Consider the following 13,603-nt stretch of genomic DNA (forward strand, 5'->3'; position numbering starts at 1 on the left):
GAGCCAAGTAATTTTGTAGGCGCAAGTGATCAAAATACATCTTTAGATGAATGGCTGATGTTGTAAACTACGTATAACCAGTCGTTCTCAAATAGAAATTATGCAGAAACTATCCTTAAAATCTGGTGATCTACTACTCAGAATAATGCAAAAAACCAGAAGTTATGGTTTAATTATCCAAAAATGGAAGCTAGTAAGTCACATAAGGTTGACATAGCACCTTGTGAAGTAGTATAGAAATTTCGTGTTCATTTGGCCCGAGTCGATCATCATATGTGATCTCAAATTGATCAGCACAAACATCTTTGAAATGAAATATGAAAATTAAAAGATGGAATATTTGAAAAAGAATTTAAATCTGCTCGTTTCATGTATGCCCACACTTTTCCAATAAAAAAGATATATAATTAAAGCATTCATTAAACTGTCATCAATTCCATTTTAAAAGTCTACAATATTCCCAGATCATTTGTTAGTTAATTACATTGCATAGAGTAAGCACAACGTACGGCTCCTACGGAAATCTTGAAGCAAGGCCCTAATTCTCATTAGGGACACAGAGGACTATTATATGCGATATGCATAAGTATGGCCACGTTCCTTTGGTCAGGACACTGTTTCTGGGCATAATAATGCGCCTAGCAGAAGAAGCCTGATTCCAGCTTTTTACAAATATCCTCCTGAGTTCCTGCCTGCAAGTTACAAAACAGCAATCCTCGTCTAAGCGCAACCCCCCCCCCCCCCCCCCTCTTTTTTTTGGGCTATTGCCTAATGTAAATATGTAATGTAAAGCCTCCCAATCCCGATAAAGCTCTGTTAAAGTGGTTAGCGTCCAAATATTCCCAAAAGCGTAATCAAATTCAATTCAATGGAGTTTGGGTCCATGGATGGGTTTACACGTACAAATTCTTCAAGGCATGCACTTGCCTTGATCATTTTTTACTAAAACATAGGCAAGCAATGATTATATTAAGGCTTTATGATATAACAAGAGAATAAGAAAAAGGAAGGAAAGAAAGAAAAAACACAAACCCAAATTTCGTAATTTATCCAAATGCTTTTGAGTCTTGAGCGTCGTATACTTGTTGCCACATAATAACTTGACCACTTGGGATTCAATTTTTCCCATTTCCATTTCTCTCTCATTCTTCAATTGTCAATGCAAGATTAGTGAATACAATAAAAGGAAGACCAACCAACGTAGTTAAAACAACTTTTACAGCACTCTCTCTGACGCCAAATCAAGTAGTGTACGGAAGAACTGGTGAGGGTACATGAGAGGCTGCTCGGCCAGGGCCTGGAATCAGTGCAGCAAAACATGAAATTTCAAAAATTAGTTTTCTTTGAAGCTATATCTACCAATTCTCTTATTCCAACTCACGAGGATGAACAACAAAAAGGAGCCAAAGTCACACGCATCTCTTGATGTAGTTAAAAGAACCTGTCGCACATAAATGAATGCTACATTTTGCGGATACGGGATGGTTTTACCTGATGAATCAAGACAGTGGAAGGAGTCATTCCCGGCACAGTATTAACCTCTATGACTAAGACCTGCAAATTTCATAACCAGGAAGATTCTTCAATTTAATACTGAAGAATTCTAGATCAATCAGCACATTTATACCACTTAATCGGGCAGCCAGTCTTACTCTGAAAATCATTAAGACATCAAAACAGAAAAGGGCTTCAAAGAGACCCGCATGGCAATCATGCATACGGATTCAGAGTAAAGATGAGAGTTTGTATCACCAAGCATAACTCAGAGTAAAGGAAGACACCCACCACATGATTTAAATTATAAGTAAAATTACGAGATTCAAATTATAAGTAAAATTACGAGCTTGAAATTAATTTAACAAAAACCTAATTAGGCACATTTTATAACATCATAGAACCAACATACCTCTCCACTGTCAACATTAACAAATGCATCAATTCTTGAAAATCCTTCCAGTTTCAGAGTGTTGGCAATTAGTTCAATACGCTGTTTACATTGCTCCAAAACTTCATTACTGATTAAAGAAGGGCAACTAATTCATTGGAAAGATCAATCCAAGAAAAAAAGAACAATTTGCAAAGGTATGAAAAGAATGCGCGACTTTTGTCTTTAAAAATATCATAAATGCACTTAAGCATTACTCTAAGTGGGAACTGATACATCAATACTGAAGTGACATAGATATCATATTGTACTGTCTGCAAAGCACCTAAAGATACCAAGCACAGAACCTCATAAATGCCTATCAGCTTTCAAAATACTAAGAGGAAATCCTGGAATCATAGATGTATGACTTTGCCAATCTATTGGGGGCATTATAATAGCAGTGTGAAGGAAAACTGTTGCAAACAATGCATACAACAGTTATAGAAGCATGGGACAATTTTCCATAAAGTAAGGGTTCTTGACAAACCTAATAATTGACACCGGGGGAGGTGTCAGATTGATGCCAGTTCCACCTGTTAAGCAAAAACTTTATCATTATTGCAGGTAATGCGCTCTATACATATACACATTTATTTCCCTGAATCTGTTAAAATTACATGATAAAGAAACAACCTTTGTTAAATAAGCAGTACAAAAGCTTATATGCAGGTGCAAAAGAAGAGAAAAAGGGGGGGGGGGGGATAAAAAAAGCAGCACTCTCGTATCCTTCCCTCGGTTAATTCAAATCCCATAATTCATTTACTTGTTAATTAGATGATTCAAGAATTAGTTCAAAAACATTAATTAGCATTTCTAATGTTGCCATCATATCCTTCATAATGACCTACAAGAAGCAGCTTAAATTAAAACAAAAGGGGCATACACTGAAATTTAGTGGAGAAATTCGAAGACAATCTACATTAAGGAGAATAATAGTGAAAGAAGACATACCTTGAAATTTCTCCTCAAGTGACAGAATATCACCAGTTTCTTTGACAGTAATGCTAGGATTCAATGAGTGCATCAATCCCCGTTTTCCAATAACACCAACTGTTATTTCTACCCATCGACTCTGTCCTTTCCATAGAAGACATTGTGAATTTTCCGTCACAGTTTTGGATGAAACAATAATCTCATCTGTTTCCACAAAAGGCTCAAAGATCAAGAGCTCTGGAGGTGGGTTTGGCATCTCAATCATTCCATGTGCCTAGGCATTGTTCAAAAAGACGTTAAGTGTTTATAATGAAAACTCATACATGTTATTATCAACATGCAATCTGCTAGTGGAAAACGTTTTACTAGATTTAACACCTTGCACCAAAAGTTATCACTTGTTGCATATGCTAACCGATTAAGAAAGTTATAATATATTTTTAGAGAATAAAGGACCAGTTCCACCAATAATTTTGAGCAAACATTAGACTTCTTGAAGAGATATTTCAACATATCCCAGTTTCCTTGCCAAATAACCTTTTTCCATATTTCTGTTCAGTTTCTGGTTACTTCAAGATTAATACCAAAATCTACTGATCTGAAAGCACCATGAAATGTAGCCATGCTTTTTATACCTTTGAAAAACTATTAGGAGGAATCCGCAGAAGGCAATCATCCAAGGCTTTTGCGTACACTGCAAGGTCCTCTGCACAACTGCATGTAGGAGATTATTAGAATCATAATAGTGAATAAAACCAGATAATATTGTATTGAATGACATAGCTCTAGCAGATATCAAAATTATGAACATATCATAGTCAAATGGAAAAGGTAAGTCAGTACTCAGCATCGAACAAGGAAGATAAACCTACCACAATCTTGCGACTCCAGTGGAGCATCCATCCCTCGCTGGTTTAATACATAATGTTTCACACTGAAACTTTGAGGTCAAGTCATGCCAAGTCTGAAGAATGGGCATCTTGAATAAATCCTCTTTTCTCTTTACATCTTTGTTTATGGTAAGAACTCCCATGTCTCCCAGCTGTTGATTTCCGCAAACTATAATGGTTAGCAAATAAAAATCTACACAAAGCTATAATGAGGAGAGAAAGGTGGTCAAAGAAACTCTATTTGACTTTTAGAGTATCATTCTTATATTTGCTAACATACATGATTAAGAGCCAGGGATGTTGCAACTTTATCCATGCAAATCTTTGAAGCCATTACACCAGGGCCTTCGCGTGAAAAGAGAGCCACAATGAAGGAAAATTGATTAACCATTCAAAGAAAGTGGCAATCTTGATACATAAGAAGCAATGAAGATGAACCTGTATAAGGAATTCCTTCAGCCTCCAGCAAAGACTGAAGTGTGCCATCTTCACCTATGCCTCCATGCACTGCAATTAACATCAACTTGCTGATTGATTGAAAACAAACTGAAATGGATCTACAGAGAAATGTTGTTAACGATGCAACAGTCACACAATGGTATATGCAATCAAGAGAAAGTGAAAGGCAGCACATAGCAAAAAGAAATGCAAAGCAACTAATTGGACCTATGATTTCGAGATATGAAACTGTATCTAGCAACTCAGCAAAACTTTTAACAACTTTCCGGGCCTGTTTAGAAATGAGGATTTTGATTAAATATGAAAAAGGATATGTGAAATCCATCTCAGCTATCTTCAATTTCAGAAAAAGATAACATATGTCAGTGTAATTTAAGAATTTCCCCACATCCACAATTATTAGGCTATCATATTTCAACAAGAAATGGAATATGTGAGTCATTCACCACTACCAATTACATAGCCAAGAAACAGAACCTGCGATGAAAACTGTTGCTTCAACTTCTTTGGCAAACTTGATCCACTCCGTCAGTGAATATCTCACAGGTAATTCATCAGCTATATCAAATCCTGCAAACCAACCATGTTTCTTCAAACCTTCCATGAGTTCATTCATCACTTGGTTTCTTAAGTGAGACGTCAAGGCAGCTCGAGCAGGTTCAATTGCCTCCATGCATGCATCAAGGACTTCCTCTGTTGTGTGTCTCAACACAAGAGAGTAACTGAATGTAAAGGAAAAAGGCACATAATTCATTTGTCACATTAGATTGACAATATCATAGAAGGGGCAAAACCACCAATTGAACCATCATCAGTAATTCCAAGATTAGCGGCTTCCATAAAAGACCAACAAGACAATTAGAAAGGGAAAATGGAAAGACCATAGAAGGGGATATCTATGACCATAAAAAGGAGACATTTCCCTAGAAACTGTGCATTTAAAACAGAAAAAAAGATGCGGCCAGATATATAAAAGCTATACTTACGGTAATGACCATACTTCTCTGGAGCTCACATCAGACTCCTTTATATCTGAATCTATAGTAGATGAATGATCAATTGAGCGAGCAAGCAAACAGGGACTTACATCAAGCTGTAGACACCAGCATCATGTATCTCAGACTGTATCATACCTATAATTTAAAGTAAAAGGGCAAGTCTCTTTTCTTATAAATTAGTACAAATTGTACAATTCAATGATGCAGCCCACAGTTCAATGATGTACAATTCAATGATGTATCTCAGACTGTATCATACCTATAATTTAAAGTAAAAGGGCAAGTCTCTTTTCTTATAAATTAGTACAAATTGTACAATTCAATGATGCAGCCCACAATTCAATGATGTACAATTCAATGATGTATCTCAGACTGTATCATACCTATAATTTAAAGTAAAAGGGCAAGTCTCTTTTCTTATAAATTAGTACAAATTGTACAATTCAATGATGCAGCCCACAATTCAATGATGTACAATTCAATGATGTATCTCAGACTGTATCATACCTATAATTTAAAGTAAAAGGGCAAGTCTCTTTTCTTATAAATTAGTACAAATTGTACAATTCAATGATGCAGCCCACAGAATAGAAATACCAGTAAATCACCCAATAGAATCTATGAACTGGATCTGTAGAAGCCAAAAAGCAGAAGAATAATTCACAGAGATAAGAGAAAACAAAGAAGAAGTTAACTTTTTATGGGCTTTATGTGGATAAACAACATATAAAGTTTTTGGGGAAAAATTTATTATCTATTGCAGAACTGCAAAATCACTTCTTCACCCTCTCTCCAAAACCCTAGAAACAGTTTTGTTAGATTCTTTTTCCAGAAATCTGGTGGCAAAAGGAGTCAATTTCTGCAGACTTCTAGGTACCAAACTTATATAGTATGAAAAGCAGGTTAGTTTTAGTTATGAGTTATGAGTCAATGCCCGAAAATAGAGACATCAATGATAAACAGTTAATAGGAAAAAGTAGGATGAAATGCTTCTTTGTACATGTAACCTGGAAACATCAAATGAAAGGCAACAAAGCAATTTACTTTAGAGTTACTATAAGCTCTATCTACTATTGCTCATTTATTGTGTTAGATTTCAATCTTCTTAAATCGCCAGTAACAAAGTCCAGTTAGCGCACAGCCCATGATGATGTGAAGTTGTGAACAATTCTCTTACTGATCTAAAAGATATGTATCAGAAAATGTAAAAACAAAATAGCTTACATCGTCAAATGCTTGCAAATTGAGCCAAACATTAGTTCCACTCATAAGGGATACTTGCCGCTCTGAAGTGCCTCCTCCAAAAATGACAAATACTTTATGAAAGCCTTCACACCCTTTTGATGTTTCATTAGGCTTTGAGGATTTTGAATTTCTATGCAGCTGACCTGATTCACCATTATATGTGGCGAGCTGAGGAAACCTCAAGCAAGCTCGATGGATAATGCTTCTTAGAATGTTTGAATGCGAAAACCCAACCTGGACAAAACTTGAAAGAATCAAACGATGACAATCTTAATAAAAAATCTTTTAAAAATTTGCATCAGAAAAACACAAGAAACATCCAACAGCAAATCAAAAAAATATCCTACCTCTACTCTACTCATGCATTTTGGTTTGAAAAGCAGTCAGATCCAGAGAACCATAAAGAAAGGACAAAATGTTTTTTATTTTGAACATTCAATACTTCAAATAACATAAATCATTTCATAATCATACAAAGCAGCCATAAACATTCAACATTATGTGGTTTTTAGCTCTCTATACAACAAAAATTGCGATAAAATACCTACAAAGTTAATTCTAACTGCACTGTGCATTTAACTGAGGCTATTTTTACAGTCCATTGCAGGACAAATGATAGGTCTTTTCCATACCAGTTAGAAGCTACACAGAATGCTCATAGAAAACAGCAGCAAAACTACTATATCTACTCAGAAGTACCTTTGAAGCTTGCTGAAACAAAAAACTTGTCTGTTCCATGCCACTAATCTGACAGATAACAATAAAAATCAGCATGAGATGTAACAACGGACGTCAAAGCCAGCAACTACAAGGGAAAAGAATTAAAGATTCATCTTACCAAGTTGATGTCAGTAAATAGAATTGTACCCAATTCTGTCATTCCAAATTTATCTTTAGAAGAAGATAATGCTTTTGTGGAAGAAGGCAAAAACCATCCATCAATTCGAGCAAAATCACGCAGACCAAGCCTTTGAAATATCAAAGATGCGCCTTCTCTAATACTTTTGACTATATCAATAGGAAAACGGGGAGGAGTGTGATATGCAACCTACAATTACAGAAATATTTCCTAATTAGGAAGACAATGTAGTATTCAAACATCAAAGGGACAACTCAAAATGATAAGGGTTATACACCCATTCTGAGTGTTGCAAGTGCGTGATAAGCAATAACATGTGTATCTAGATAGAAAATGCAGGGATGCATCCTTGAGAGACCTGTTGTGTGGGAAGATACTTCCTTCGGTAATTGAAAATTGCATCTTTCTCCCTTACATCACCACTGCCATGAAATTGAAGCTCCACCTGGGCCACAGATTCCATTGTGTTAATACCAAATTATCCATTATGCTGAGGTAATAATTATCATTCATCTAAAAAATAACATAACGTATAAGATATTTCATTATGACCAAAAACTAATCCATGAAAATGAAAAGTTATGTTAAAGGAATTCCTGAATATTTTGACTTTTAACCTCCTTTAAAATTCCATCATTAATTTCACCATGCATTAATCAAATTTTAGCTCCTACGAAAAGTTAAACATTAAAAACAAATAACATTCAAAATTAGCTTCTAAAGTGCTAAAATTACTGATATCAATTTTTAAGGGAAAAATTATCCTAAAAAGTGGATGAAAAGACCAAAAATTGCTGATAGAGGAATCAAGGCTAATTCATATGATCAGGATAATAACAGCAAAACCAGATAAGTAGATGAAGTTTATTAGCTGCAATTTGAATTCAATTTCAGATTAAGATTAGATTTTTAAGGGAAAAATTATCTGGTTTATCTGGTTTTGCTGTCATGAGATTAGATCATTTGAATTAGCTTTTATAAGAGGTTTATATGTACAGTATACGCCCATTTTATGGGATGTTTACATAAGAAACAACAGTATCTAGTCAGAGTTACCTCAGTTGGCAGTAGCACAACAGGTTGGCAACCAAAACCATGACCCACATCAAGAACAATGGCTGTAAATTCACTCCCTCCTTCAAGAAATAATTCAACAAGGACTCTATCATCAATTCCCTACAAAAATAAATAAATAAAACACATAATTCATTAGTTAACACCAATGACAGCTTCAAAAAACCATTACTTAGTCTGGACCAGTTTTTTCTGCAGCTCAGTCCAAAACTAATCCTGTTTGCAGAATCTTCAGGACAATTCAACAGAAAGATGATATTTAATTTCCAGCCATTTACTTTATTCTTCCAAAAGAATCAAAAAAATTATTTTAAATTGTTCATTACTAGAAGATATTACAATAGAAAATAATATACTACATAAAACACTTTTGCATATTAGAAGAATTTTCCAATGATAATAGGAATTAAACCTAAATTAAATCAAACTCACTTGAGCATCCTCATGCATTGACTGGATATTTGACATAATAAAAGTGGATTAACGTTAGTGTGTGGAAACCTAATATACCTGAGAAATAATTTCTTTGGCCTTTTTAAGTGAATCAGTAACTCCATATGCAACTGTGACACCAATGCTTGACCCTGCTCTTGTTGGTTTGACCTAGAAAAAAAATTATGATGTCATGAAATTTCAAGACATAAATGTCTGTCAAATTACCTCACTATGGCTATGTACCAAACTCTTTCTCAAGAGCAGGAAGATGACGTACCACAACTTTCCCTGAGTTTAAGTCCAACTGGTTGCGTGCAAACCATTCTGATAATTCAGATTCTTTCACTTCACTTCCCTAAAATGCCATCGTTTTTTAACAGCACAAATGTAATCAGATACATCTAACTCCAAAATACTTATTCAAGTTCTGCTACTAGATCTTCAAGAGCAAGGTTTGCATTTAGTCTTAAACTACACAAGCAGACTGCTTTTGAATATAGACATCATGAATAACATTACAGCAGCATATTACATGTTGCAAAATTAACCGGGTTTCTTAGATTCTTTGATTTTGTCTAAGAATTTCCAACACTATAATACAGAGTGTATCTAGACCAAAAATTGCTGCCTAAGAAAAAGAAGGCAGATATAGAGGTTTAACATCAAGGGTTCAAGGCAGTATCCTGGAGAATTATGATAAAGTAAAAGCCAACAAGATAAATCACTTCAGTGCTTAAACAAACTCCCAAAATCATCTTTAGGAAAACTAAGATCGAAGTCAAAATAACATGAAATCACTACAGCAGGAATCAAAATATAAGCCTATATGGCCTCTATCACCCAATCAACAATAAGGGAGAAACATTTGAGTATGTCCACATGTGCGCTCTGTAGAGATTATACACATGAAAGACTGAATAGAGACATACGATAGATAATTGTTCCAAAGAAGAAGAAACTAATTAAGAAAACTTAAGAAAATACCTGCAGTAAGAAACTAGGTACTGTTACAAACCCATGCTTGCTAAGGCCCAGAGAGGCATCATACTGCAATAAATTAAAGCAACATAGAGTTAGCATTGTATTTTCATCCCAGCAGCCAACTAACACTAATCAGTAAGCATTCTTCAGAATGCAATGCATTCAAGTCTCCATTCAGAACCAAATGAGTAGGGGCATACTTATAATTAGGTTAACTATGAATTGTTATTGATAAGCTCTGTTACAACCTAATTTATAATATACAAACACAGGATACATTAAAAATCATAAAGTGAGTTTGCATGTTCTTTCTACCACATGTAGCTTTGGTAATATAATTTAGGGATGCAGTATTACAATTTAGCTTGTCTGGCACTGATCAGGTTATCAAAATTGAAGATGATCAAATGTACACAAAAGTTGAGAAAAGGATTCTGAACTCAAACAATAAATGCTTATGTTACAAGTGTTTGTGAATATAGCAAGTGTATATAAAAGATTACGATACACAAGAGTGCCTGGCTCTATTCTAGGCTCCAGTTCAAGATAATGAATCATGAAACATTAGGTAGTTAGATTTATATAAGAAGTACAAACAGATTAGTCATGATGATATGAGGTAGTTAAGTTTCTGAACCTTGTCAAATGCTTGACGACACTCCTTGGATCCTGTGCCAACAAATGGAACATTATTTTTTTCCAATAGCTCCTGAATAGTGCATCACATGAAAAAAAAAAGAAAAAGAAATATACTGTATTATCTAATGCTGTGTGCGACATCAAAATTCCAAAAAGTGATACAAATGTTTGTCTGCATTTTTGAGTTGTGCATGTGTGCCATTCATAATGAAGGATTACAGTAATGCACCTGAATGCCACCATCTTCACCAAAACGACCATGTATAACAGGGAAAACTATGTCCACTGAGGCAGCTAGATGCTCAGCAAATTCAGACAAAGACTGGAAACCTTGGGCAAGACTGCAAAAGACAGACAATTTCAATCATCTTTTAGGGTAAGGCTGCAAATTGATGTACAAGGAAAGCAGAGGTGAAATTGCTGACCTTTCGAGCTTAAAATCAAAGTCTGAAGGAGTATTGGAATATACCTGAAGAAAGTGAGAAGAGTAGTGAGTATTGACCAATTTTTTACAAGGAGAAACTGTTTAAGAAATAAGTGAAACATAGATAATAAAATGAACCCATTATTATCACAGGACATGACATCCATTATTATTGTCATCATTAATATTGGAAAGTAGAAACCTGAGCAGAGGATATTGCATAGGCATTGAGATGAGAGTCAATATAATAGCAGCTCACATGCAAATCCTCTCCCTAGAAAACAACAAACCACAACTGCCAACTGTCAGTATTAGCATGAATGTAGATAGACCATATACATAGGTTACGTATGGGTCATGTATGTAAAATCTAGTGTACTGGATTGAAGTGAGAGTTGACCTGTATGTGATCAAGTACTGAGCGAGCAGAGTTCAAGGAAATCCCACGCTCCGCCGATGGGCCTCCACATATCACACCAACTCTCAACACCCGACTCTTCTCCTCTTGGTCCACCAGTACGGCGTCCGCCACCTGTGCAGTGGCGCGCGTAACTGCAACTCCCACCGTTTTTGAAGATGAGGAACAAGAAGAAGAAGCAGTAGTCACTAATTTGTGGGTGAATTTAGCAATCAAGTTTGAGGAGAGATGAAGAGACGGTGATGTCTTGGCAGCACGGAGGGGCAGGGAGAGGTTGGAGACGCACGCGAGGGACGCCATCTGCAGAACTGAGTTAGGAGTTGATGAAGTGAAGAATCTTTAAACATAAACAATAAATAGTAAAGGGAGTGGAATGGGTGGCACTTTTATTTTTTTCTTTGTTTTCTGTGTGTTAAGGAAAATGATTTTGCGGCGGCAGATTAAGGAGATTTTTTTATAATTTTGGTTTGGTCGTTGCCGTCGTCTCCTTGTGCCTGGGCTGGATTCATTTGTTTGATTAAAAAAAATTTTAATTACATTGTGGTTATATATTATATATAGGAGTAGGTGAAGTGAAATAAGCAATAATAAGTTTTATTTATACACAAATTAAGCCATGAATATTTTAAATATATAATAATAATAATTCGGATAGTAACTTACATATCCACTGCATTATAAATTGGACAACCTGAGGATACCGTCGGGCACAACATTACGAGCGAGAATGCGAGATGAAGCTCCATCCAATGGCCACTCGGACCGTTGGGGTGTTCATATGGCTATGTGGGTAGACAATTCTACCCAATATCATTCTATCTAGTATTTATTTATATTTATTTTCCAAACGGCTATGTAAAAATTATCTGCATTAACGCGCGGATTTTTTTTTTATAATATCTACTTAATTGATTTTTTTTATTGTAAAATTCACATAATTTTAAAATAAAAAAAGAAAAAAGTTCATCCCTTGTCTGATTGGGAAAATCAAATCTATATAATATACATTGTTTAATATCTTTATTAATCGAAATTATTTATTATAAAGTTTATTCAATTTAAAATTAAAAAAATAAAATTGCAATATGAATACTTCAATCGAACTCTTTTTTTAATAAAAGAATGAAAGCCTAAATATGAGCCTCATACTGAAAAAAATTTTAAAAAGTTATGAGCTTCACATCTTTAAAAAAATTAAGAAAACACAGTTAGGCTCAACTAATAAATATATATATATATATAAATAAAAACAAGAGCCTGTCACTTGATAAATTGCAGGGCTGACATGTGACAACCTTGGTTAAAAATTGCAATATTTTTATGTAAGAACTAAGAAGGATGCGCTCTTGGCAATTATGTCATGGCCGCTGTGGTTGGGGAGTTCCAACCTAGACGGGATCCTAGTCCTTTCCCTCTTTTCTATTGGTTTTCGTCGGGTTAAGACTTAAGACGGCCACCATCAGGCTTGGCCCATAAAGCAGAAACAATAACCTTTGCCTGAGCAGGCTCTCGTTCAACAAATCCTAGCAGCCAGGCCCATTTTTCATATAAACTTTTCACCGTTTGTGGGCCGTCCAAGAAAGTATGGTCCAAACTTTGGGGACTTTTGGTCCTCCTCCCTCCACTAATTCTAAAGGAGAGCTATTACTGCTACTAGAACTAGACCAATTCTTTCTATATATATATATATATATATATATATATAAATGCTGAATGCTGATGGCTTAGGCCAATGGCTCCACTTATATACCCTCAGCAACTGCAATCACATGTCACGCCCCATATAATTGAAAACAAACCAAGAAGACAAAGTATTAGAATGCAAAAAATTTTGACAACGAAAAAGTTGTCATGGATTGGTGGATGCCAGATATATATATATATATATATATATGTAGTCCAAAATTATTGTCGCAAGAATTAAAGTGCCAAAAGGAATTTTGCAGTTTCGCCAATTTTTGGTGAAATATTGATTATCAGAGTTGGGGCATATAATAAATCAATACATCGATCACAAAATGCAAAACAATCAACTTGTACTTAAAGAAGTGTGAAGAACCTCAAGAAGGGATTCGCTGGATCGTTTGTTATACAAGCAAGAGGGTAGTTTCTTTCATTTTCTTTAGAGGCTCTACTCTAGGAAGTAGGATTCACTTGGATTAATTCGTTCCTAACCATCGACTCAATTGTTTGGAACCCTAATGCATTAAAAAAAAAAGGACCGCTTACTTTTAACAGCCCAAATGTCCTTTCACGCCGATGTAGTGCATGGATGTAGCTAGGCATGCAGAAAAGCGATGAAAAATGGATGCCACTTCTTT

General features: G+C 35.2%; 1 protein-coding gene across 1 annotated transcript; it reads right to left on the reverse strand.

Moving 5' to 3' along the window:
- Nucleotides 1-1,014: 1,014 nt before the first annotated feature.
- On the reverse strand, nt 1,015-11,801 carry LOC111294944 (D-alanine-D-alanine ligase family). The gene is made up of 24 exons (XM_089744185.1): nt 11,265-11,801; nt 11,067-11,138; nt 10,866-10,909; nt 10,670-10,781; nt 10,439-10,510; nt 9,805-9,867; nt 9,098-9,175; nt 8,896-8,988; nt 8,368-8,487; nt 7,670-7,756; nt 7,291-7,500; nt 7,152-7,199; nt 6,432-6,686; nt 5,196-5,302; nt 4,687-4,931; nt 4,189-4,257; nt 4,031-4,095; nt 3,733-3,902; nt 3,496-3,574; nt 2,879-3,134; nt 2,415-2,460; nt 1,907-2,015; nt 1,492-1,554; nt 1,015-1,297 (listed from the first exon to the last, which is right to left on the reverse strand). Exons 1-24 carry the CDS (start codon nt 11,580-11,582, stop codon nt 1,217-1,219), a joined length of 2,862 nt encoding a protein of 953 aa, XP_089600311.1. The 5' UTR covers nt 11,583-11,801; the 3' UTR covers nt 1,015-1,216.
- Nucleotides 11,802-13,603: the final 1,802 nt, after the last annotated feature.

The sequence above is a fragment of the Durio zibethinus genome, chromosome 14 (assembly GCF_047325235.1).
Source record: "Durio zibethinus cultivar Kanyao isolate XHJ-2024 chromosome 14, ASM4732523v1, whole genome shotgun sequence".
In the NCBI taxonomy this organism is placed as follows: domain Eukaryota; kingdom Viridiplantae; phylum Streptophyta; class Magnoliopsida; order Malvales; family Malvaceae; genus Durio; species Durio zibethinus.